At 52.7% G+C, this 24437-nt stretch overlaps 1 protein-coding gene across 1 annotated transcript; it reads right to left on the bottom strand.

Moving 5' to 3' along the window:
* Positions 1–4039: 4039 nt before the first annotated feature.
* Positions 4040–11001, bottom strand: PRDM13 (PR/SET domain 13). The gene is made up of 4 exons (XM_034060751.1): positions 10861–11001; positions 9069–9200; positions 8850–8970; positions 4040–5493 (listed from the first exon to the last, which is right to left on the bottom strand). Exons 1-4 carry the CDS (start codon positions 10999–11001, stop codon positions 4040–4042), a joined length of 1848 nt encoding a protein of 615 aa, XP_033916642.1.
* Positions 11002–24437: the final 13436 nt, after the last annotated feature.

Here is a 24437-nt window from a genome sequence, read left to right as displayed (position 1 = left end):
AATAATTACAGCATTAACTACTAAGATACATGGCAGAGTTTCATACCAAAACCAAGATCAGTTGGAAACCAAAATAATCCCCAGATCCTTACTATCTGCATCTTGGCAGTGCTTTGCACCTCATGCCAATGCGCCCAGAATTCCTGATGCTGTTTCTATGAACAGGCTAATACAGGGAAGTCAACAATCTTCAAAACTGTCTCTCAAATTAAAAAAGAAAAAAAAATAGGTTTCTCAAATCAGTTATTTTTACAAAAATACCTGAGGCTGAGCTGGAATTTTTGGAAACTAAAAGACCAGTTTCCAAAATTGTTTAGACTAGTTCCCACTAATGTCCAAAAGAGCCCAGTGTATGTATTCTTCTTCACTCTTAGCTTCCAGCAAACAAATAGTGTTCTGTTCTTCACTCACAAAATGCAGCTTTTCCTTGAACTCACCCATAGGAAAAAAAAAAAAGAGTGATATTTAATCAACGGGGAAATCTTGTCTTTTCATCTACAAGGCAATCTTGTCATTTAATCTCTACGGCCTTTCAGCAAACAAACCATTCAATGAGCAATATTAAAAGATCGTTTTTCTTCAGCCTCACCACCATTCTTTTTGTCTATGCTTTCCACTCTGTGTAGATCAACAAACACAGTATGCTCTTTTTTCCTGTAAAATTGGTTAATTTATTTCTTCATATTATAAAATGTAGAAGACATACTCAGATTACTCCAGCTACCAGTAATTACAAATTCAGAAAATAAAACCTGTTGATGGGTTTGGGGTTTTTTAACTAGTTGCAAATGGTATTCCCCATGACAGCCAGCCAGTAACACTCTAGACCTAGAGCTGCTGCGAACTCCGGAGTATGCTGTGCCGAGGCTGGTTCTGCCATCAGCTCAGCACGCTCAACCTAAAGCCCGCAGGTTTCTCACGTCCTTCCTGACCCACATTTGCCTCCAGGGAGACCGCAGGTCTCAGGAACCACCACCACTGGCACAGGACTCCACAGGCGAACCCGCCGTGCCCGCGGAAGGATGGATGCCCCGGACCCGCTCCGGCACTACCGGACCCCGCCCATACATCAGGGCTGGCCAGTAGAGGCGCTGGACGTGAGATAGCTAAGCCAATCAGCTTCAGCGCAGGCTGCTGGTCCTTTTGCTAGGGATGCGACCCCCCTAGCCCTGGACCAGCCGCCCCAGGGCCCGCGGTCAGGCCGAGGGCTAGGGGGGAGTCGAAGACCCCCGGAGGTCTGCAGCTGCTGGTTCTAGCCTTACATCGGGATTCTTCTTGCCCCTGCACGGCTTCACCCGGCCTTCTGGCACTGCCCAAATCCCGGAGGTTTCGGGAGGAGGTTGTCGCCTCGTCCCTGGCTCAAGCGGGGCAATAGAGGAGAGGAAATAGTAACAACCAGCTCTCCTCAGGAGACGGCTGGCGCAGCGCATCCTGCAGCTGACATATCGGAAGCCGCACTGGAGAGCGGTGACCCCGCTCAGGATTCACACTGTTCTCCCTCCTTGCGCAGCGGCGGCCGGTGCGTGGATCCCGGGCGGGTCACTGGGCTCGCCCTCTCCCCTTTGCACGGAGTTGGTGGGACCCGTTCGGTGCTGGGGAGGTCGCAGGGATGGGGCCCAAAAAATTAAATGTGGTAGAATTTCTCCCCGTTTCTCCCCGTGTATTTTGTGTTTCTGCTTATCCGCTACACAGCAGTCAAATAAAGTAAAACAAAACAAAATAAAATAAAAGCATAAAACCTGTTTTGAGTTTGGGGTTTTGTTTGTTCGTTGGGGTTTTTTTTTGTCTCGACTTTGGCTGTTCGAGGTTGCTAAATACTTACTTCGATTTGTCGTTTGCTTCTTTCAACGACTGCATTAATCTGTAGACATACAGACCGATAATTCACGGCTAATTCAACTTGACTGCCAGGAGTACCTTTCTTTGTAAAGGTAGCCGAAGTATTACGATGTCGTGGGACACCTCTATTAAAACACACAACCTCCACTGACATGTAAGTAATTCCCAGATCACAGCTTTATTATTCCAGGATTTCCCCGACCTCGTAGCCCAAATGATGCAGCTCTCCCCAGGTTCCTGCCCTGAGAAGGCAACAGATAAATATGGAAATAAAGACATGGCAGGTTAAATTCCGGGTCCCGTTACACATGACAACGGGGTTTTCGATTCAACTGACAGGCGAACAATATCCCGTTTTCCACAGGAGAGGCTTTTTCTATTCATTTTCATGACAGAAACACAAGTTGTGTCCTGGGATAAAAACGAATCGACTGAGCGTGTATTTAGTGCATTAGCCCAGACATCATCATCATCATAATTAAAATAATAATAGTTATAATATTAATAATTAAAACAATAATAGTAATAATAATACTAATAATATCTCAAAGCCTACAGCTTTAAAGGAAATACAAGCCTGGTATTTGAATTCACATTTCCTGTTACTGCCAAGCACTTTTAGCCTTAAGTGAGCAAAAGAAGGGTCTGATATTCTTTCAGCTTTGCATATGAGAGTGATTCAGATGCTGGAAGAAATTTGTTTGCATTTTACATCGCGTCCCCTACACCCTGGGCTGAAATAGGGCCCGATCCTGGAAATTCTCAACCTTCTGTGGGTCGCAGCATCAATTGAAGAGATGTACCATCTGCTTCAGGGTTGGGAGCTATGCAAAAGCAAAACGTGGGGCTCTCTCCCGTCTCCTCCTCCTGCCCAAGAATAAATTCCCACCGAAAGCACTGGCTGGGCCTGAGAGGGAGGGACTTGGGGAGTTTTCCAAGGGAAACATGATTTTCTAAGTCTTTTATAAGTTGAAAGAGTTTCAGGTTCCCCGTGCCAACAGTATAAGGAGATTTTTTCCTTAGACAAAAGTAAAAACGATTCTAAAGAAAAGGGTTTTCAAAAGGGGCACGTTTGACAGAACACAGATAAAGCAGAATAATGATGTCCAGCCTTTAACATCTCTCCACGGACCCTGTGCAGAAAAAAGAGAAAATTGTCTTCCAAAAATCGTAGGCATGGGGAAGAACAGATTGGATTTTGTTTGGGGTTTGCCGGTTCGTTTTGCTGAGTGACAGAAGGAAACTACTCAGACGCAATATTCAATGGGACAAGTACTTTAGGGCTTGACTCAAAGAAGCTGAAGCCAGCAAGATGTGCGCCGAGCTCCCCATCATCAGAAGCGTTATGGAGAAACACGAGATCCTGCCTGCAGCGTTTCAGTGACCAACCAAACTGTAGTTTGTCAGTAACTTTATTTAGAGAAAAATAAAATAAACCAAAATAGCATGACAAACCGGAACCAAGACCAAAATACTGTATCCACTGTACATCATTCATTAGAAAACAAACATACACCACATTTGTATTCTACCGAACAGAGAGTGTATTTCCCTTAAAATGATATAGTGCGTGCTTTTAGATTCATGCTTTTCAATATGTAATTTACATTTGTTACTCGAATATTATCTGTTATAAATAATTGCAACTTGATCAAATGGTGCACCTGTTATATGCGAACCTCTTCAGTGCTGCAAGTGTGGCTTTTTGTTGCCTTTTTTTATTTTTCTTTCTTTCCTTCCTTCTTTCAAGAAAGCTGCTGGTATTGCTTTATTAGGACCCGAGAAAGCACATCAGAGGCGTCAGATAAGGTGTACGGACGCCAGAGGTTCTTGTGACCCGGGTCTTCTGCTGCGCCCTGCGGCTTGGATCGCAGGAACAAGTGGCGGGAGAGCATATAATAAAAAATCGTTTCCAAAAGGCACAATTTCCTCGACACAAAGGTACCATAAAAATATATGGCCACTAAAATACGGGCGCCTATGGGGGTGCGCTGTCTGTTCGGTGGGATCCCAGGCCCGCCAGGGTTTCGCCCCCCCTACTCTCCCGGCCCAACTCCCGGCCGCCCCGCAGCCAGCGGGTGCCAGCCAGCCCGCTCTCCCCCGCGACACGGCCTCCAGTGGGACCGCCCCAGCTCGGAGTCAGCGGGAGGAGAGGGCTGCCTCTGCGGACCGGCCCGCTCCTCCCCGGTCGCATCCCGCGTCACTGCTCGTGGTTCCTGCTGCCGCTCTCCGGGTCGCTCTGGTCGTCGGTGAAGCAGACGTCCACGTCGCTCTCGTTGTCAGTCTTTTGTTCCTGCTCGGGGGCCGCGTAGCCAGAGTCACTCTTGTCCTCGGCCGCCTTGCCAAGGCTCTGCCCCGGGTGCCGGGACTTGACGTGCCGCTCCAGGTCGCGGCGCCGCACCAGCACCTTGCCGCAGTACTCGCAGCGGTAAGGCGTGTTGCCCTCGGCGTGCAGACGGATATGCTTGTTGAGGTTACTGGGGTCCCCGAAAGGCCGCAGGCAGACCTTGCACTTAAGCGGCTTGTAGCCAGTGTGAGTCCGCATGTGGATCTTCAGCCCGTACTTGCGGGAGTACAGCTTACCGCAGTAGAGGCACAGGTGCCCGGTCTTGGGCTTCCCGCCGGCCGCCGCTGCCGCCGGCAGCGCCTCCAGCCGCCCGCGGCCCTTCTCAGCCGCCAACTCGGAGAGCTGCTGCGTATGCATGGCGATCTCCCGGTCGATGCTGGCCAGCGAACCCAGCTCGGCGGCGTGCAGCCCCGCCGCCGGCCCCCCAAAGTACGACACCGACTCGGGGTACTTGAGGAGGCCGCCCAGGTGCAGCTTCAGCGGGTAGTAGGGCGCGGCGCCGTAGAGCAGCTCTCCATTGTAGACGGTGAGCGGCATCACGGGCAGCCCGCACTCCCCCGCGTACGCCTTCAGCCCCTCGAAGGGCGGCAGCGCGAAGCGCTCCAGCGCTCCGCCGGGCAGCGGTGGGTAGCGGGCGGGCGGCAAGGCTGCGCCTGGCAGCCCCCGCTCCACCTGCCGGAAGGCCGAGGCCTCCTCCAGCGGTGAGAGCAGCGGGAAGGCTCGGAGCCCGCCGCCGCAAGCCAGACCGGCCGCTGCCGCCGGGGGGGCGGCCTCGCCCGACAGCGCCCCACACTTGGGCGGTGCCTCGGCGGCGGCACGTCCCACCTTCAGCCCCCCCAGCAGCTTGGAGAAGCCGAGGGCGGCGGCGCCCCGCGCCTCCTCCCGCAGCGGCCCGGCGGGGCGGAAGGCCGAGCGCGCCCCGGGGCACAGCGCCAGCCCGTTGCCGCCCGCCGGTCCCAGCAGCGGCCCTGGCCCGCGGGCGGCCCCTACGCTCATGTCCAGGGCCCGCTCCTGCTCCTCCTTGCCTGCCGCACGCTTGGGCAACCCCGGCTTGGCGAGCGGCGGGGAAGAGACGGCGACCTCGCGCTTGACGGGCTCCCGCGGGCCGCAGCCCGGGGGCGGGTGGGCGCGCAGCGCGGCGGCCGGCGGCTCCTTGGGCGGGAGGCCGAAGGCAGCGGGCCGGCCGTGGTCGTGGTGGAGGAAGGGGCGGCCGTGGCTCAGCGAGCAGTGGAAGTGGACGTGGGCCTTGAGGCTGTTTGGGTACTTGAAGGTCCTCCAGCAGTACCAGCAGATGTACCGTTCTTCCCCTGCGGAGGCAAGAGGAAGGGCCCATCAGCGGCGGCCGCGCATCCCCACGCATCTCCGCGCTTACCCGCGCATCCCCGCTCCCCCTCCGTGTCGCGGCGCGGTGCAGGCTCTGCGCTGTTAGGGTTGCGCTCCCGCGGACGGTCGCCGTGAGGCAGAGGGGAGCAGCTGCTGCCGCGGGTAGTCTGTCGGGGGGCCCATCTGTTGGCGTTTGCAGAGGAGGTAGCGTATGTCAGGGAGTCGGCTGCACCGAACAAAGGCCAATCTAATGATCGTGAGCCCCTCATTACGCGGCGAGACAATATCCGATATGTATGGGCCATATGTAATCGTTCCCTTTCAGAGGACAATGCCCTTTGTGCCCCGTCCCCTGAACACTTCGGCTTCTCTAAAGCTCAACAGACCCCGGTGGCAGCCACCCTGGTGACTCCCCGGCACGCAGAGGAACAGGCTTCTCTTTCCTTCTCCTGGTTCTGCCTTGCCAGGGGTGTCCTCCTGAGCAGGAGCATCTCCCAGCCCCGACGGTGAAACGCTGCCTCTGCGGGCAAGCTGCCTGCCTGAGTATCTTTATGTCTTTTCCTTTTTCCTCGTTTTTCTTTCTTCCTTTCTCACTTTCTTTCTCTCCTTTTTTCCCCCTTCTTTTTTCCCCCTTTCCTTTCCATTCCTTTCCTTTCCTATCTTTCTCTATTCCCCCTTTACTTTTCTCTTTCCCTTTCCTTCTCCCGTCTCCTTCCTTCTCTCTCGTGTTATGTCTACATACCCATCCTTCTCCCGCCCCGTCTCTCCTCGTCACTACAACACACCACTAAGATGTTTCGGGAGCCGTCGGTTCCCTCACGAACTGCTGCCTATCCGCACCCCGTCTCCAGCCGATCCTTGCGGTGTGACCAAGTGCCGCACAGAAAGCAGAGGCCGCTCAGGCCGGGGACCAGCTCCTCACACTTGGGGGAATCCCTTGGGGGACGATGGGGGTAGGGTGGGGCACAAACCACCAGGAATGGGGTAGCTTCAGCTGGGGCACCGGCTGAATGGGGCTGGTCGGCGGGGCACCGAGACGGGCATGGTGGCCGCAACCAGCCCGAGGGGCCTTAACTCAGCGTCTGCGGCAGAGACGAGCCTGTGGCCGCTGATCCGGTGAAACACGAAGTCTTCGCTGTCCGCGGGAGCTCAAGTGGACGGACCCAGGGCTATTGAGAGTGTCCCGTCTCCTGTGTCCTTGCTGTCGTGCTCAGCCCTTCCTCACTTGCTGCGAATCGGATGTCCCAGGCTGCGCGGCGTTACCAAGTCCTTGAACGCGGGTTTTCGCCCCGTCGAGGAGGGCTGGCGGGAGGAGGGAGCGTATGGGTCCGGCAGCGGCCGCTGGAGGGAGAACCGCGGCCGAACCCCACCGCCGTGTATTGCAAACCGGGCAGAGGAGAGCTGTGGACCGAATGGCGTGTGGCCACAGACCGCTGCCGTCGTTCGCATTTGTGGAGCGGTTTGGTCCTGGTTGTCCTCGGCAAGAGTTTGATGGGACCGGCAGCCTTCCGAGCGACACCGAGCCAGGCCCGGGGCTTTCCTGGATCAGCTCCAGTCCAACAGTCATCGCTCGGAGGTGGGGTGGGGGGAGAGTGGCGTAAGAAAAAAACGAAAAATACCCTTTTCTCATCCCAGTAAACCCAAATAAATGAAGATTTGGAAAATGAAACTTCCAAAGTTTTGTTTGTTGGGAAAAAAGAAAATAAAACAAAACCAAAGCAAAGAAACAAACAAAATCCCCTCTGACTTTCTTCTTCAGTGTTGGCTTTGGGGGTTTGTTGGTTTTGGATTTGTTTTGGGGGTGATTTTTGTTTGTTTGTTGGTTGGTTGTTTTTTGTTGTTTATTTCGGGGTGGGGGAGGGTGGGTGCAGTTCGGTTGGCGGTTTTTGATGGAGCTTTGAGAGTTTTCTTCCAATATACTGTCCTTAAAAGAAGAGCACTTCAGCATTTGATACGCTTATTCCGAGCCCGTTTAAATTACCCTGGAAGTGGTGGGGCCGGAGACACGGCAGATCCGCAGGATCAGTCTGCAGTTAAACCTTTCTTCAAAGGGGCGAGGAAGATGCCGCACGCCTGCTGCTTCTCGCAGGCCCGAGATTCCTTGCCATTATTTCCCTCGAGCAGCATCCGCTGTCAGGGGCTTCTGGGCGGGGAGAAGGGGCAAAACCCAGCCCCGTGTCCTCCTTTCTCCAGCCAAAACTTCGCCAGAGCAGATTTTTTCTAAGGGGTGACGTTCCGCAAACCAGCCGCCTCACTGCCCTTGGTGGAGGGAGGGACAGAGACGTGACGATTAGCTTCTTTTCCTGGTGAAGTTTTAGTATAAGGAGAGATTTGTGCCCTTACGCATAGCACGAGTTGGGCAGGAGGTGAGCAGTCAGCGCCCGGTGTTTCTGCAGTCATCCATCCGGGTTGGATCCCCATTTCCCTCCGGAGAAGCAGGACTCGAGGGTTGAGGAGGGCTCAACATCCCCCGGATTGAGCCCTTGCTCCCTTCTCGGGCACTCCGCCGCCTGAAGCATCTTCTGTGTCGGGCAGCAGCAGGGGGGTCTCTCGTCGCCAGCTGAGCGGCCATGGCCCGGGGTGGCCTACTGCCCGCCCGCAGGTCGCCGAGCCGCCGCCGCCCGGGGGAGCGGCCGGCCCCGCCGGGATGGGCAGGAGGGTGTGCCGGCACCTTTTCGTTTCGTCTTCATTTCCCTCTCTGAATGTGCTGCCACCTTGTAATTGTTGTGAACACCAGTGTGATTCCAGCTAAGAATGAGCTCTCAGCCCAGTGTCTTCCCCTTCCTGGTGTCTTCGGATTTCCCTAACTGAGCCTGATTTGATGCCTGCTTAAGTTTTTCCTTCATACGTCCTAATTTAAAGGGACTATCCAATACCCGTTTGGATTTGACTATATGAACCTACCCACAAGATAACCTGAAAATAGGCTCTGAAGCTCTGACCGAGGAACATGGGAGATGCAAGAGGTATTTTTAAAGACCGTGAAGCCAAATTGCTGTCTCGCACCAAAACACTAGCCTTGTTTCACAGAAATCCCATTTGCCTATCAAAAGATCATTAAACTGTATCGAAGTCGGAACTACTCGAGGCACGGGGGCCTTTCCATACGCTACTGAACTAATAGATCACCCTTTAAACATAAGCAGATGGAGTCTTATTTTAAAAGATGGCAGGTTAAAAGTCACTGCAGCTGTGCTGGCATTAATGTTTTCTAATGGAGCAATTTGAAGGACCCACTGCTGCCTACCGCAGTTTGAGTTCCCGCCAAAGGTGATAATTAATAGGGTCTGGTTTGATTAATTTAATTTGTTTGCTCTGAAACGAATGGCCGCATCTGTACCTTTCTCGTCGTGCGTTGGGGTGGCCGTGACGGGGATGTCAAACCACTGTGCCAGTGGGTTGGAGTACCAAACGGTGAGCTCCTCTCCCGGCTGGACATCTCGCAGCGCCCGGTAGAAAATCTGGGAAGGAGAGAAAGGAAACTTCTTCAGGAGACTTGAGAGGGGAGGCAGGTGACGGAGAGCTGTACCAGGCCGGCCCGGAGCCGCGAGTGGGGTACCTGTCCTCCTGGCAGATCCGCAACAGCCTCCAGTGTCTGCTCTTGGGAGTTTCGGGCAGCTCGGATTAACCCTATCCACTCCAGAGCTGAGCTCCCGGCTTCATCCACTAATTCCCCTCTCACCATCCGCACCTGGAAGACAGGCGGCACCTCTGTCACTTCCACGCGAGACGAAACAGAAAACAAGCAAATAGCTTACCCGTCCCCCTGCCTCCTTGCCTGCCCTCTCTGCCTTGCCCTGCGAGCCTGCTCTCCTAGGCGGGTGCCTGGGCATCGCAGCTCGGAAGCAGCGGCCGGAGCATCTCGTTTTGCCGGCCTTACATCCTCAGCCTCCTTTGGGCAGGAACTTTCCCGGCTCGCAGGTGCATTGGGAGAGCTGCGGCCGGCCTAGGAGGGAGTGGGTGGGGGTTGCTAATCTGCAGGAGTCGGGATAGAAGATCCAGGTCCCCAGCATTGCGGGGGGAACTGGGATTTTACCCTCAGATCCCACTGACCCAAATGCATCTTTTTCAGTCGCAGCTACTACAATTAGCTTAACGCTGTATTAAATGGCCAGGTAAGATGCTATTATTTTTTTAAGGTTTTGTGCAGTCTTTGAATCGGTGCAACACAATCACGACACACACTACTTGTAGGGAGATATGAAGGGGGAAAGGGGAGAAGGATTCTGCTTAGCTACAAAGTCTCTGTAGCCCCATACTTCATAATCTGCTTGCCCATACAAAGAGAAAATGAAGTGCCCGTTCCCTGAATGACCGTGCAATAAAAGTCACCGGAACAAAGCGGTCTAAAGCGAGAAACCAAGGGAGCCAGATGAGAAATAAATTTGAGTGGGCTGGCAGAGCGTTTAAAAACAATTAAAGGCCATTAAAAATCCGAGCGGAACGCGTGAGCCGCGGCTGCCCGGGGGGTGGAGGGAGGGCTACCACCCGCAGTACCCTGAGGAGCCCGATGGACGGGGCGAGCACCCTTCACCGCCTCGTCCGAGCCCCGTCCATGCTCGGACACACACTGACCCCGGTGCCGGCAGCAGGGTAGCAATCACCCCCTCCCGCTCCAGCTGTGTGGGTGGTTTGTGGGTCTGAGGCTTTCAGAGAAGACCGAGCAGCTCCGGGCTGCCCCGGACCCCACCACCCGCACCCCCTACCCTGGAGGACCCCCGGACCGCTGCGCTGCGCTCCCCTGCGGCCCCAGTCAAAGGGCTCTCTGCTGGGGAGAGGGATGGAGGGACGCAGGACATAAACCCGAGCCAGAAATTAATCGGTGCATCGCTGCGCCCTCGAACAAAACCGGGGGGCTGAGAAAGCCGCATGTCCCCCTCTCGCCGGGGCTCGGGGTCACGACGCCATCCCTGCCGGGAAGGGGCAATGCCCGAGTATACGGAGACAAGAGGCACGGGGGCAGAGAGGAGGGACCAGCACCCTCCAGCACCGGGCATCAGGCACGGGGCTGCAGCGACGTTTTCAGCACGTCTGTGTTCAAGGCGGGAGCGCGTCCGCTCCTCCGGGAGAGCCGCTTGGTCCGCGGGCCTCGTCGCGGAGGCGAACCGGGCTAGCTGACCCCTGGCGCTGGCGTTGGGGGGGAGAGGGCATGGGAGGGTTCTCCTGGCAAAGCCACAAGGAGACATCTCGGGACGCCGTGGAAATGCTTCCCTTTCTTTTCCTGGCTTGCTCTAAGAAGGGAAGATAGAAGGCGGGGAGGGGGGTGATAGAAGGCTTTTCTCCTAAGCCGGCTTCCCCCGAACGAAGGGAAAACAAGATCCAGCGGTGCAGCAGAGACCGTCGGAAAATACCTTTTTTTTGGGTCCTGGCTCCCTGCGGTCTGACAGGTACTTGCCCAATTTGAAGGAGCCCGGCACAGGGCCCAGCCGCAGCCCCGCAGGGATGCAGCTCTCGGCGCTGACGCTGCCGGCCGGAGCCCTGCTGCTTTGCATCGCTGCCTCCGGGTGCCAGTGCTCGGGAACCCCAAGTACTTAAGGGGGCCGGAGTGACAGGGGCAGGCGGGGAGGACGAGCCGCGGCGTATCCCCGCCCGCGGAGTGACGCGGCGGTGTTGTGAGAGCCGGCTTTTCAACGGGAGCAGGAGGGGTACCCCTTGGCAGGGGGATGCTCCGGGGCGCGGAGTTTGGTGAGAGAGTTTGGCTCCTCGAGCAGCTGCGGAGTCCCATCCGAGAGGGTCACATGGAGCCTTTCCCTAACCCTCCTGCATAATCAGGCCGAGTGAATGGCTGGCAGACAATGGGCCAGGCGACCTTCCCATTCCTAAAAATCCAATTTGTCAAGGGCAAAGAAAAGGCGCTGGTGAATCAAAGGTCTGGAGGGACCATTAATCCTCAGCATGGGGTATTGTCCCCGAGACAGTTACGATATTTTAAGTGACAAATCCACTGTATAATTTCTCCATAAATTTTACTTCCTTTTATTGTTCCTCGACAAACCAGTTTTGGAAAATAAGTGACTATTTTAAGTCTACTTGGCTGAGCCTTTTGAGGTTTAATATACTTCAAAGATTTTTAATTCTCTTCCCTTGGCTTTATTGTAAAGGAGATTAAACAAAGAGATGGGGAATGTTTTGAGGACTTGTTAACTTCTATTGATTCCCGGCGTGTGCCATACAGAAATTGGGCAGGTACTTGATGGGAAAACACCAGAAAATACCTACACTTTCTCTTTTTTAAAAAGAACGACCATATTACCATTTCAGTGGGTTGGTTGCAGGCCAGTAATCTGTTCAGAAGAGCTTTGATCCTTAAGGAGGATGAATAGCTCAAAATATGAGCAGTCGTAGCCCCTGTAAAACACAACCCGCTGCACCTGCGAGAGCTGGGAAGCTGCGGTTGTAGTTCCTGCGATGAAGAAATAGGGACAAGAGCAAATAGAGACATACAGGCATGGGGAAACGAAGGGCGCGACCAGCAGATAACACAGATGTCTAGCAAGCAGCTTGTGGCTGCATTCCTAGTTTAATACATCCACAGGCTCCTCTCCCACAAGCAAAATCGCTTGCATCGAGGCTGCTTTCAGAGGAGGGACCTGCAAAAAGCGGCTGTAAATAAAGCCAGAAGGACGCGATTCGAACAGTGTGTCTCTGTCTCTCCTCTTCTCATAAATATTTTAATTAAGATACAACGAGGTGCTAGAATTAAGTCATCTTGTAACTCAAGCTGGGGAAATGTCCCAAGATTTTTCCAGGAGCCGAAGAGGAAAGGTGTGCGACTTTTTTCTCAGGCACATGCAGCAGCCCAGCTGTGCCTGTCAGACCAAAGAGTACAGTAACAAATTCAGTGCTGCATTTTCGCTTTTCTAGCCAGGTCTAGTCCCCGCTAGCACGTTTTCTCCGCTCTGTACCTCGTAACTCTGCAAAAAGAAGATTTCTGAACCTTTCTCTTGCGGAGAAGTTGCACATGCAGATTTTATCCACGTCTTTCAGAACACACACACCCCCCCCCCCCCCCCCCCCCCCCGCCCCCGGCGTTTTTCTAGCAGTCAGACCTAATACATTTCAAAAGACCCCCCAAAGGCTACCCTTAGAGGCGCATCTGCCGATAGGTGCCAGGTAACCTAGCGGGCTCTTCTGAAGTAATCCCGCTGTCTGCAAGATGGACTTTGGCACATCACTTCCGACGTGATCCTTACTGTGGGCTTTAGCCTGGATCTGCTTGACGCTGTCACGCGTGGCACCCACCGTGGAAGCACAGGCCACAGGGATAGGCACGGGCGACGAAAGCGATTTTGAACGGGCACGTCTTAGGTCTGCGGTTGCAAAGATGCCCTTCCCTCTCACCGCGCCGGGAGAGCGATGGAGTCTCAGCCCGGCGAGTTACTGCCACTGCTGTCGTGACATGTGCCCACACCGAGCGCTGTTCGCTCCGGCCCCGCAAGGCACCGGCCTCTGGTGCCCTGAAATGTCAGCGTCAATGCTGGGACCGGCGGGGAGAGGAGGGCTGACCGCTCCCCACTTCCCGCCCGCAGCGCTGGGCTACTCCGGCCGGGCTGGACTGGGGCGGGTTGGGGCGTTCCTTCCGCCTGCTCCGGGGGATGCTGGCTGGCACCGGGCTGTGAATCTGGGTTTTATTAATGATACGTATTGGCAAGCACAGGAGATAAATGTCTCGCCTGCTCCCCCGTAGCATCAATGATCATCGATCGCATCTCTCTGGGGTGCAGTGGCAGGGACCGTCCTAGAGAGCGGAGGCCGTGGAGGGGCGGGGAGATAGGGGGGTAGAATTGTGTCTTTTTCACTTCGGCAGGGACGGGAAAGGAGGGGGGAAAGAGAAGATGTGGGGAACTGAAGATGACCCCTTTGATCAGTGGCCTGAATGGGGAAAAATGGATAAACAAGAAGTTGAGGGCAATAAATTTAAGCCATGAACATGTCCCTGTAACCTCTGGCCTGGCCACTTGAGGATGAGACCGGGCTGAAATTCCGGGAGCCGCAGAGGTAGAGAGAGAGAGAGAGGGCTTTTAAGGCGACCAAGGTACCCTACTGCTCCGCCTCGGGAGCAGCTCCCTCCCAGGCCTTAATGAGTCAAAAAGCGTGAACGACACGCGAACAATTTTATCAATAGGACCATGTAAAGGCCGACTGTGAGGAAAGTTATTTATTAATATAGCCGATTGTGGCTGGTTCCCATCCACTCAGAAAAGAAAAGCCCTTGCTCTGGAAGCATTCACACCAGTTCTCCAATTTTTATTCTGTCCTGTGGCTCAAAGTTGAAGTTCCCCAAGTGAAATAAATTGTCCACAAAAGAGGAAAGGAACCACATTTTCTTTTATTTTTCCTTCCCTAAAAAGGAAGGGTGAAACCGATCTAATGTGCCCACTGGAGCAAGATGCAGCATGAAAGGCCGGGTGTTAAAAGTAAAAGCAGCCTTTGGAGCAAATGGGATGGAAAATTAAATGAAATTAAATAGCTTGAACGACCGTATTGTCCCTTATTAAAAAGACACATTAATTACATGGTTTCAGCTTTATTCAAAGACAATGTTTAGACTCAATCAAAACATTCCACTATCGCTCTTTATAGACTTAAACCGGGCTACTAGAGGCACCATTAAAGCGAGATCACTTTTGCCCAGAGATGCGATGAAAGTTATTTTCCTCGGCGGCCCTTATTTATGCCCACCGCTGAACTGCCGGTGCCCCTGAGTAACACTTTGGCACACTGTTCTCCCTGATTTAACAGGTTGCCCCATAATGAGGCATGAATGTTAAGGAACAACAGTCATCCAAAGAAGCACAGTTGCAGAGAGCAATGTCCCACCAGGGAGCTCCATTCAAACCATCAAGCCGCTCCGGCACAGAGAAGGTTCAACACCACATTCAGACCAGCATGAATGCCTGTATACAGGGCCCGACTCATTATGCCGCCGAGCACCGCAGCGGAGGCTCCAACAAAATGCTGCAAGTTCATTCAGCAGGCCGAGCTCTGCTGGGCGGCCCCGCCGTCGGCTCCCGGGGTGACCTCGTTCCCAAATGGCTTGGCCCCGACGGGGCGGCCCGGCCTCGGGCTGCAAGAAGGAGCGGGGCAGGGCGGGGAGCCGGCCCCGGGGCTCTGCCGCCATGGCCCCGCTGCAAAGGGGGGGCAAGCAAGGGACTGGGCGGAGGGCAGGCGGCGGCTTATGAGACCCTGAAATTCGGAAATCACCTTTAAACCGAAGAGACCAATGAGGTCTGAACATCTTTTATCTTTTTTCCTTTCTTAAAAAAATCTCCTCTCCTCTCCTCTCTTCTCCTTTCTTCTCCTCTCCTCTCTCCTTGCCTTTCCTCCTTCCCAGCCTTCTCCTCTCACTCCTTCGCAATTCCTATACACCTGCTCCTCCACTTGGCTCACCTTCGCTCTTTCAGCCACTCTCCCTCCAACCTCCTTCCCTTTTCTACCCTTTCCTTCTTTCTGTCCCTTCCCGCAGTAACAATTTCTCCCCCGCTCTCAGCAGCCGCAGCAGCGGCATAGGCAGCGGCAGGAGCAGCAGGGACAACAGCCGCCTCCCGCCGCGGCGCTGCCGGTGCCGGTGCCCGGTGCTGCTGTCGGGCGGGGCCTATCGGCGGCTGCTACCCGGGCCGAGCCGGGTCGGGCCGGCGGCCCCCAACCAGCTGTGCGGTGCAGACGAGATGCGGGTGGGATATTAAAGCAGCTTTTGAATAGTAATTCAGGTTCTATGGGAACCCGGGCAGATGACAGGAGCCCGATTTGGTATTCGTATTGTTAATCGCGAGCGTCAGCCCAGATCGGATTCAAACACGTTTTGTGCTCGTTAAAAATTCCAGTGTAGGGGCTGAGATTTTTTCTCTCTTTCTCTCTTTTAGCCCAGCTTCAATTGGAGGTGAAACTTGCCGCATAAAGTATTCAAAGTCTGTCTAAAGTTGCCTTTTAACCGGATTCTCCCCCTCCCGCAGCCCCCAGCGTATCTCTTGGTTCTTTCGGTTGACATGGTGCAAATAAAAGTCAGTAAACTTGTTGCTGAATTGCAATGTTTCGGTGTACCTTATAAATTCATACCTTTTCTCCCTCGATCGCCTCAGAATGAGCCCCTGCCTCAATTCGATTTTCCTTGCTGTTGGGCACATTTAGGAGAGAGTCTATTTGTGAAGTTCATTTCTAGGCAAATGTATTCAAGAGCTGATTGGGATGAATAGGACCGTGTGTCAGCCGCCCCTAATTGGGATTAAAGCACTTCGGACCATATGCAGAGAGTGACAGAAATTCTCAGGTTTCATTGTGCTCAGACTTCCACCCGCCTGGACACTCCCCCTGGAAAAGGGGGATTTAGAAAGATTTCAGGGAGAAACTGAGGAAATAAAGGAGCGGCACAAAATAACCTGGCTAATGTCCTTCGGCGGGGTTGCCAACGTGGCATCTGCCGGGGGCAACGACGGGACCCGGCGGGGCGGCGGGACTGGGGCCACGGGCAGCCAGGAGGATGAGAGGGGATGAGAGGAAAAGGAAGGGAAAGGAAAAGAAGGGAAGGGAAGGAATGCAAGCTCTCTCACCCCCAAGATACTAAGCTTGTATTTTGGCTTAGAAACACTGGGATGGGCACGAAAAACCCCAAGAAGAAACGTCCCCCGGTGTATCTAGCTTAAGAAACAGGATCCCAAAGAAGAAGGGAAGCAGGGAGGAAGAGAAGGGGAAATGTGAGACACAGGCAGACACCGCTCCCTGCCCAGCCCAGCACTGGTACCGAGGAAATGCGGGGTTTGGAAATTTGGCCCTGCTGCGTCAGGAGCTGGGCGAGAGCTGCGCTCCCTGCGCCGAGTGTGCCTGATACAGCGGAAGATGCCCACGGTTAGCTGGTTGGACTAAATGATCTTTAAAGGTCCCTTCCAACCCAAACCACTCCCTGAGCCTATGGGCGGTTTTGTAACCCAAAGCTGCTCAACGTGCGTACACATCCACCGCGCTGCCTGCCTATCTGTCCAGCCGCATGCCAGCTGTGCACGAATGGCCCTGGCCGGGTGGAAGTCCCTGCCCCTGAGGGCCCTGCACTTGTGGGGCCACAGCGAGAGGCGACGTGCAGAGCCCAAGCCTGGCCCTCACGCTGTGACTAATCCGGGTGTGGGTTCCTCTGCATGTGGTTGCCTGAAACGTAGTGAAGAAAACATTATTTAGGTTGATGTTTTTTTAAGCTCTGTGGTCGCTTATCAAACCCACGACATTTAATCCCCTCGGCAAGACGGAGGAGAGCCGGCACCGCTACCAGGGCCTTTGTGTGCAGAGGCTACTTTGTCACAGCAAGGTGACCGAGAGCTGGTGTCTGTCTGCTGCTCTCGTCCTCTCTACGCTCCTCTGCAAAGTACCCTTGGTCCCGACGCGGCGGATGTGTGCCGGAGTCCCCGGCAAGCCCGTGTGCAGCTGGGGGTGATAGGAACACAGCTTTCCTCGACAACAGTGAGCTGGGTGTCCCCTTTATACTGTCTGTGGGCAGATCTGTAGTGGTGGGAAGGGTCCTGCCCGCTCCCCATTGTTAGCCAGTAATGCTGCTCACTTCTGCGGGCACCTTCCCGTGTGTGTCGTGGGTCTGCCTGGGTGGGGTGAGAAGACGGGTCTGCCCTCAGCCCCGTGTCCCGGACACGGTGCTCCATTCCCAGCACTGAACAGGGCTTGGGATGCGACATGCGGAGTACGGCTGGCCTGGAAAGAAGCAGCATGACTCTGCAGTATATGTCAAGGACTGAAGTCCTTTCCCTGGAGTGGGTTTGCCCCGGCAAGTAGAAGGTCTGGTTTAGAGGAGGCTGACAGGGCGAAGCGAAGCCCCCTCACGTTTCCTCCCGCACCGCAAGGCAAAGAGCGGGCGGTAGCGGCTGCAGGAGGAGTGGTGGTGCGGCACCGTGATGCGGCACGGTGGCGAGGTGCGGGGATCGGGGCACAGTCAGGGCCGCCGCTGAGCCCGGGAGAAGTCTCTGACATCAGCCCCAGCTTTCCGGGACGGGGGAACGGGTTTCCCAGTCCCCACCCCCACTCCAGCCGGGCAACCCGTGTTTGTTCCTACCCCCGCCCCGGATCCAAATCTCTGCCCCCGGCCAGCCCGAGGAGAAAAGCTCGGCGCTGGTCAGAAAGCCCCCGAAAGGGATGCCCGGAGGTCCTGCCGCCTGGAGGTGGCTCCTCGGGTTAGGGGCAGAGCTGCAGCCTACAGCTACAGCATCCATAGGTTTCACCCGTATATTCAAAGGCGCCTAGAGAGCAGGAAGGATGCGGGCTTGCCTGTGTGTCTGTGCATATGCGCCCGGAGATGTTTGTGTGTATACGCACGCACACAAGTATATTTAGAAGTCGGTATGCTGGAGTCACTGCAACCCCTTTTTTTCCCACGGTTTTCGTGACAGGAGCGCAAGGAGGAAGGCCCTTCTTCTCCTTTCTGGCTGCCTTTGAGAGACAGGGCTGTAATTTACGGAGAAGCATACTGCACATACAGAGCCATAGGTTACCGAACGTAGAGGACCGATGCCCTGGGAAGCATCTGTAAAGGTCTGTACAGCTCTGAGGAACCGAGCTGTTCCTGTACTCCAAACAGTACCAGGGTAAAGAAGCAGAAGGTGCTGCCGTCCCTCCCTGTCTTCCAGCATCACAAATATCCCTGGGAATCCAATTCATGGAGCCGTATTCTTTCTGAGTCTGGCTTTGTAAAGACAGTGGTTGTACCACTTAAATCACACGGCCATTTCACCTCTAGGCAGGCAACTAGCAATGATTTTTTATTTCAGCCTGAGCTTTAATTGTTTGGGTGCTTTAAATACAGTGGGAGTCCCCTTATCCGAGCATTTCCACAGACTGTCTATATCCGTCCTGACAGCTTGATAGAGTGGAGCCCGACTCTGAATCTCTTCCAGGGATGAGATTGTGCAGCGACAGAGGAAGCCAAAGCACGCAGACAGAGCACGCATCCCTCAGATCACCCCCACTGCCACATCCCTTCCCTCCTCCCTCCTCCTCCGCAGAGCACCCCTCCACCCTGCTCAGCTCGGCTATAGGCGAAGTTAATTCTTTATACACAGAGTAAATTCGTTGCGTTTTCCACAAGAGCTTACAGGGGAGCTCATCTCTGAAAATCAGCACTGTTGATTACAGGAGGGTTACAGCTGCAAAATGAGCACGCAGTCTCTGTAAATCTTCTCCCCGAGGGGCAGTGTTATAGTACAGCGACGTGGCTGGAGCTTATGGAAGGGTGCTTCAGATGGAGGGAAGGGTGGCTCATTAGGAGGAGGCCAAAGACCTCGGGAGAAGTAGGTGCCACCGGTACTGGGATGGGAGTGAGGGCCGGGGCATGGCGGAGGAAAGGCACCGGCCTGCTCCCTCTGCCTTGGGTTCAGGAGTCGGCAGGTGAAAAGGACTGAGATTTCCCCTGTTAGGCTCGCACTGAATCCCTCACTTGATGTGAGGAGAGGCAGGGAAATAAATCATCGGCATGGAAGAGATAAAAGGATAAAAAACATGGTAGCTGCTGGAAGCATCAGCCCTCTCTGCAGTGGCACCAGAGAGCAGGGCAGAGCTTGCTGCCTGGCTGGTAATGCTGTAAATGGAGAGAGATGGTCTTTGCCAGCAAGTGGGAGAAAGGGCTGTAAGAGAGCTGACTTCCTAATGAGCGACTATAATGCTGTAAAGGGTTTCAGCATTTTATGCTTTTCAAGATACGACTATCAGCAAGCAGGGAAAAAAAAAAGAAAAGTAAAGAACTTTAGCAAAAAGGGAGCCATCAGAAACTGTTCGTTACACTCCGATAAACAACCCCTCATGGTGAAATCGTTGGTGGGGGCAACAGGCAGGGCAGAAAACGCAGCTTCTTCTAGTATGTGAAGCTCTCTAATTAATGAACCTGACAAACTGAAAGGTCTTCTCTGGTTCCTGTGGTTTGGCTTCTTTTTTCTTCTTTTTTTTTCCCTTTTTTTCTATGCATATCTGAAACAAGAAAGTATTGAGGTATTTAAAGAATAGAAATTATATAAATTTTTCTAAGTTTGGTATTTAAAGAAATGTTTAGATACGCAGAATAACGGAAGATAAACCCACATTATCTTCTCTTCAAGTATGTCACGAAGTACAGCCCTTTTCCTTTTCTATTTCAGCACTGCATATTTTGATGCTGAAATATGCATCATTTTTGACAGCTTCGGAGTTACGAAACCAAAGGAACTTGTAGGTGTCATCTGTCGGAAATAATTTTTCGTTTACAGCCTGTAGATTTAACATTGTTGTTTCTATTCTTTGTTTGTGCTATTAAAATAAAATCTAAATAAAATTATTCAGTCTTTTTGCCCTATCGCCTGTGGACTGCTGCCCTCAGCTTCCACAGTGCCATCATCTTTCAGTCTAAATATTCAAATATACGTTTTACAAGAAGACAGATTAACCGCAAAGTTTCTGTCTCTATGTCTCTCACACGTAAAAATCAGGGTACACCTGGGGCACACACATACAGAAGGGTTAGCTCTTCCAAAACTAGGAAGGAAAATCTTATATATCTTTGATTTTTTTCCAGCACGGCATGGTATTGGGCAGGGACGTCTTTTTTAATAAACTGAGCTCCTTAATTTTTTTGTAGAATGAACCCTCCTTAAAATCGGATTTGAATTAAGCTGAGCTCAAAATATCAGGGTCAAGCTAACCCCTGATTTTGAGTCACTTGTTTTAAAGCTAAATTTTGATGCCTACCGTACAGGTATTTCTGCCTGAGGAAGGTGGCTTCCCACCACTGTGTTTAAACACAATGTGTTCCGAGGTATTTGAAGAAAAAAAATCGAGTGTGCTACCGCTTAGGAGAGGTTTCCAACAGCCCCTGGGGCTTCAGAGTTCATTCCCAGGTACAGAAGCTGCTCTCAGATGGTTGCGCTGTTGGACTCTCCATCACAAACATAACCCTATATGGAGGGAATACTTGACTCCCATCCACCCCTTATGAGCTTTCCGAACCACTTTTCCTCAGGAATTTGAGACCCAGGCCAGTCCCCGAGGTGCCTGCACCCCCCTGTACTGGGCTGGCCCAAGATGCCAGCACACCTTCTCCCCATCCTGGCTTTCGGGCTGAGCGCTGCTGCACTGCCCGCCCCGTCGAAAGACCCCACAACCTTGGGCAGTTTTTATTTGAGAAAGGGCAGCCCCGTCCTACAGCAGGGGCGTCTCTTTTCCACCAGTGTTTTACTTTGGGGAGGGGGAAGAAGATTAAAAAAAAAAAAGAAAAGAAAAAAAAGAAAATTAAAAAAAGGAAAAATGAAAAAAATCAAAGAAAAAAGAAGAAAGGAAAAATATAAAAAAGAAGATTAAAAATAGAATCAGAAATAAAGGGGGGAGGGGAAAGAAGAAAAATAAAAGTAAAATAAAAAAAAGAACGAAAAGGAAGAAAAAACCAAACCTATTTGTTTATTAATTCCGAGAGAACAAAACTACGCCTGTCTCCTGGGATGAGTTCCCAGGAGGGGAAATATCGGGATATTCGTCACAGCGCACCTGAGGCTGTCACCCGGCCCCTTGTGCCCGCGGTTACAGCGAGCCCGGCTCTCCCAGTCCCTCAGTCCCTGCCAATACCCGCCTGCCGGCGCTCCGCCCGCAGCCTGTCCGCGGGAGGAGAAGCCGGCCCGCAGGCTTGCGCGGAGCGGCTGGGGGCTGCTGTCCGGACACCGCGGTCCTGCTGCCCAACCGGCCCAGCCCAGGGGCCGGTTGTGTCGGAGGCGATTGAAACCCGGGGAGAGAAGACGGCAGTTTCTCAAACTCCCTTTGGGAGCCAGCAAAGCTGTGTAGAAAAGATGTGCATACAGATGTGCTTATGCGTGAAACCTGTCCGGGGGAATATAGACACGGAAATACACAACGCGGCAGTGATTTATTTTCCCTCATAGGTTATATAGGTTTTGCCTCGCTTAGATAGTTTCAGACACAAACACCTCCTGAGCTTATGGGTTGGGGAGAGACAGTTTGCTGCCAGATCGAGCGAGGCACCAAAGCCTCCCGTCAGAAAAGCCTCTCAAGCGTGATCCGCCAAAGATGTAACCAATTAACCCGCTTCTCCGTTTTCCGCTTACTTTTTCTCCGGCAATATCAGGGCTTGCGGAGAAGCGGGATTTCTCTTCGGGACAGGAGCAGCAACCTCCCGGCCGCCTCCCGGCTTGCTTCAAGGTTATCTGATACCTTTGTGAAGCCGTGCAGAATCCCCTGCTCCCAAGGTCCCATGAGACCGAGTCAAACAAGAAAATACGTGTTCCTCATTTTATTTGAGCTAGGCAAAGCGGCACAACAGGTTTGCACACGCGGGCGGCTCGGGCTAGAGGCGGAAGAGCTCCTCTCCCTGGGGGCAAACGCATGAAAACCTGGAGGGATAGCAAGGAAGGAAGGAGAAGTGGCGGGCAGGTGGGGAAAGTCCCCTTGCAATCCTGGGGTGGTACCGGGACATCCCCGTGGCTCGGCGGGGGGACCGCAAGCCGGTTACGTTTTACTGCAGCATCCTTTCCGTTGTTTCGGAAGGGCCAAGAGCTCAGTGCAAATCCCGACACTCTTGAGACAGAGTCGCTTTCTCCAGAAGGCGTTTAGGATGCGGAGGGCTCCCCGAGGCACCCAGAGATGAGGGGCAGGCAGCCCTGGGCTGGAGAGTAGCCTTGGTCAGCCTCCTAACTTCTCAGGACGCCTTTCACCGCCCATAACGGCTTAATGTTTGTTTAACTGAAGGTTTGAGGGAGGTAAACTCTCCCTGCGAGGTGCAGGGCACCTTAGAGACCTCCGGTCCTCTCCTCCTGTGCCCAGAGCGGCCACCCTGCCCTTTGCAGCACCAACAAAGAGGAAGGAGAAGCTGGGACCGTGCTCAGCGCTGGGCTGTGGAGAGGGAAAGGGGGTAATCCCCAAATACTTTTTCGTGGGCCTGCATTTCATCCTGTGAACATGGTCTTTCCAGGAAGAAAAGCCCTCCCAGATGGGCCACTTGCCAGAGAAGGGCTGCCCCGTGTCTGGGCTGCACGTTGATCTACACGGCTTGAAGGACACTTTAATCCCCATCTCAGCCTGAGTATGCTGCTCAGCCTTACCCCGGGTCACCCCCTGAAAAGGCATGGAACCCCTGAGCCTCGGGGATGGGGGATGCACCAACAGCTGACCAGACAAGAAAATATAATAAAAAATCAATCCAACACAACACTGATTTGATACTACATCCTGCATATGTTCGCGTTGTTTTACTGAGAGGAGGTGGGGTTAAATGCCAGAGTGTCTGTGACCCAGAAAGGAAACCCTTTGAGAAAGCATCCTACTGTGTGGAAATGATGGCGATTTTTAGAATTGTGTAGGTTGGTAGAAGGTGGCTGAGAGCATCTTTCTGGATCAGCTGCCCTCACCAAGAAGTTTTCACAACAGAGCTGATGCTTTTAGTAATACCTCCTTCTCATTTATCCTCATGTCGTAAACTGGACTCTCATTATTTGAAAGTTGTTCCCTCATCTAATGAAATTACCCTGAAGGTCTTCTACCTAGGATATTAAATGGTTGTCATTGCAAGAGTCTTTTGTGTGTGCATTGGGGGGAGGGTGCTTCAAATAAAAATATCTCCAGTATAAATCCTTTGCTCCTGAAATTGTCACTCAAGAACAACAGGATCCTTATGTTCAGATACACGCATGACTGAGCAGCTGAATTTTTATTTCATATATATAAGCATTATTTGTGGATACTCCCTACTGGTTTGACATGCGGTCACATCCAGAGTCACCACTCCTCCAATCCACCTCCCTCGTTGCAAAATATAGCCTAAAAGACCCCATTATTGGGAAAAATATCAGACAACTGTCACATTACCTAACTTAGTGAAATCATAACAAAGGCTTCCATTAGAAGTGACATAACATAAGCTGGAAGGGGTTTTCAATTCCACTTAGATTTCTTTTCCCCGTTCCTTCCCTGAAACGTCTCACATTCTTGGCATGTTTTGTGAAAGCTTGATTAAAGTCAGGAAATCTGGTTTTGTACCACTCATTCATTTCCTGAGGGGACATTAAACAGAAGAGGGCAAACAGGAATGCCTATTGTCAGGTCTGTGAAAGATACGTACTGTTTTCTGTTATTAGATGAATATGTAAACATGTAAAAAACCTAAGAGTATTAGCAGAGAGTATTTTTTTGTGTGCAGCTAAGGGAAGGGGCTAACGAAAATATTGTATTTGGAACAGTGGTGGAGGATCCATGAGGAGGAGCATGCATCATCCTTCCATCATTTTAAATGCTATTTATGACATGTGTATTGAAAGAAGCATTTATTTCACAAGAAAAAAAAGACTCTATCAAACTATCCTGTGTAAGTTTACATGTAGTGATTCACTACTAAATATATTCAATATGTTTGTGACAGGTTTTATCAGGGGGGCAGCGGGGGAAGAGATCAGTGAGAGCTGACAGATAATTTCATCTCACAAATACAACGAAGTATAATTTTACCTGCAGGTTCTTGGCTGCGATTTTTTCATCCCATATCTGGATGTCCCTCAGAGCAGCAGCCAGGTCCAATGCTGAGCAGGAGACATAGGTGCACACAGCAGCACTGTACATCTGCTTCATGAAATCTTTGTTTGCCTGTTTTGACAGAAGCACACAGAGAGTACATGGTAAATAAAGCAATCCTCAGCACTGCTTCTGGAAAAGAAAGGCTGTAAAGCAATGTCAATGGGGAAAAGCTCTGCCAGTCTGCCTCCCACCATGCCCTTGCCCAGGAAACCACCTTCCAGCTGGGCCTCCAGGGAGATGGAACCATAGCAGTATCCACGTCCTCCAAGAAACATGGGAAAATGCACATGGTCACACAGCTCCACACCAGCTGCAGGACTTCTGGCCTGCAATGGGCATCCCCAGCATGCTGCAGCCAAGATGAGCCTTTGCCCTTTTGCTCAAGGGATGCTGATGGGCTGGA

The sequence above is a fragment of the Melopsittacus undulatus genome, chromosome 3 (assembly GCF_012275295.1).
Source record: "Melopsittacus undulatus isolate bMelUnd1 chromosome 3, bMelUnd1.mat.Z, whole genome shotgun sequence".
Lineage (NCBI taxonomy): Eukaryota > Metazoa > Chordata > Aves > Psittaciformes > Psittaculidae > Melopsittacus > Melopsittacus undulatus.
This window is presented reverse-complemented; position numbering and strand designations above follow the sequence as displayed.

Excerpts from the sequence above, each read along its gene's own strand:
- PRDM13 (XM_034060751.1), bottom strand. The coding sequence starts at position 11,001 with ATGCAAAGCAGCAGGGCTCCGGCCGGCAGCGTCAGCGCCGAGAGCTGC. Across the intron at positions 9,201-10,860 it reads AGCCAGGACCCAAAAAAAAG|GTGCGGATGGTGAGAGGGGA; the intron begins GTATTTTCCGAC and ends CCTGTCTTCCAG. Across the intron at positions 5,494-8,849 it reads CCCAACGCACGACGAGAAAG|GGGAAGAACGGTACATCTGC; the intron begins GTACAGATGCGG and ends TTGCCTCCGCAG.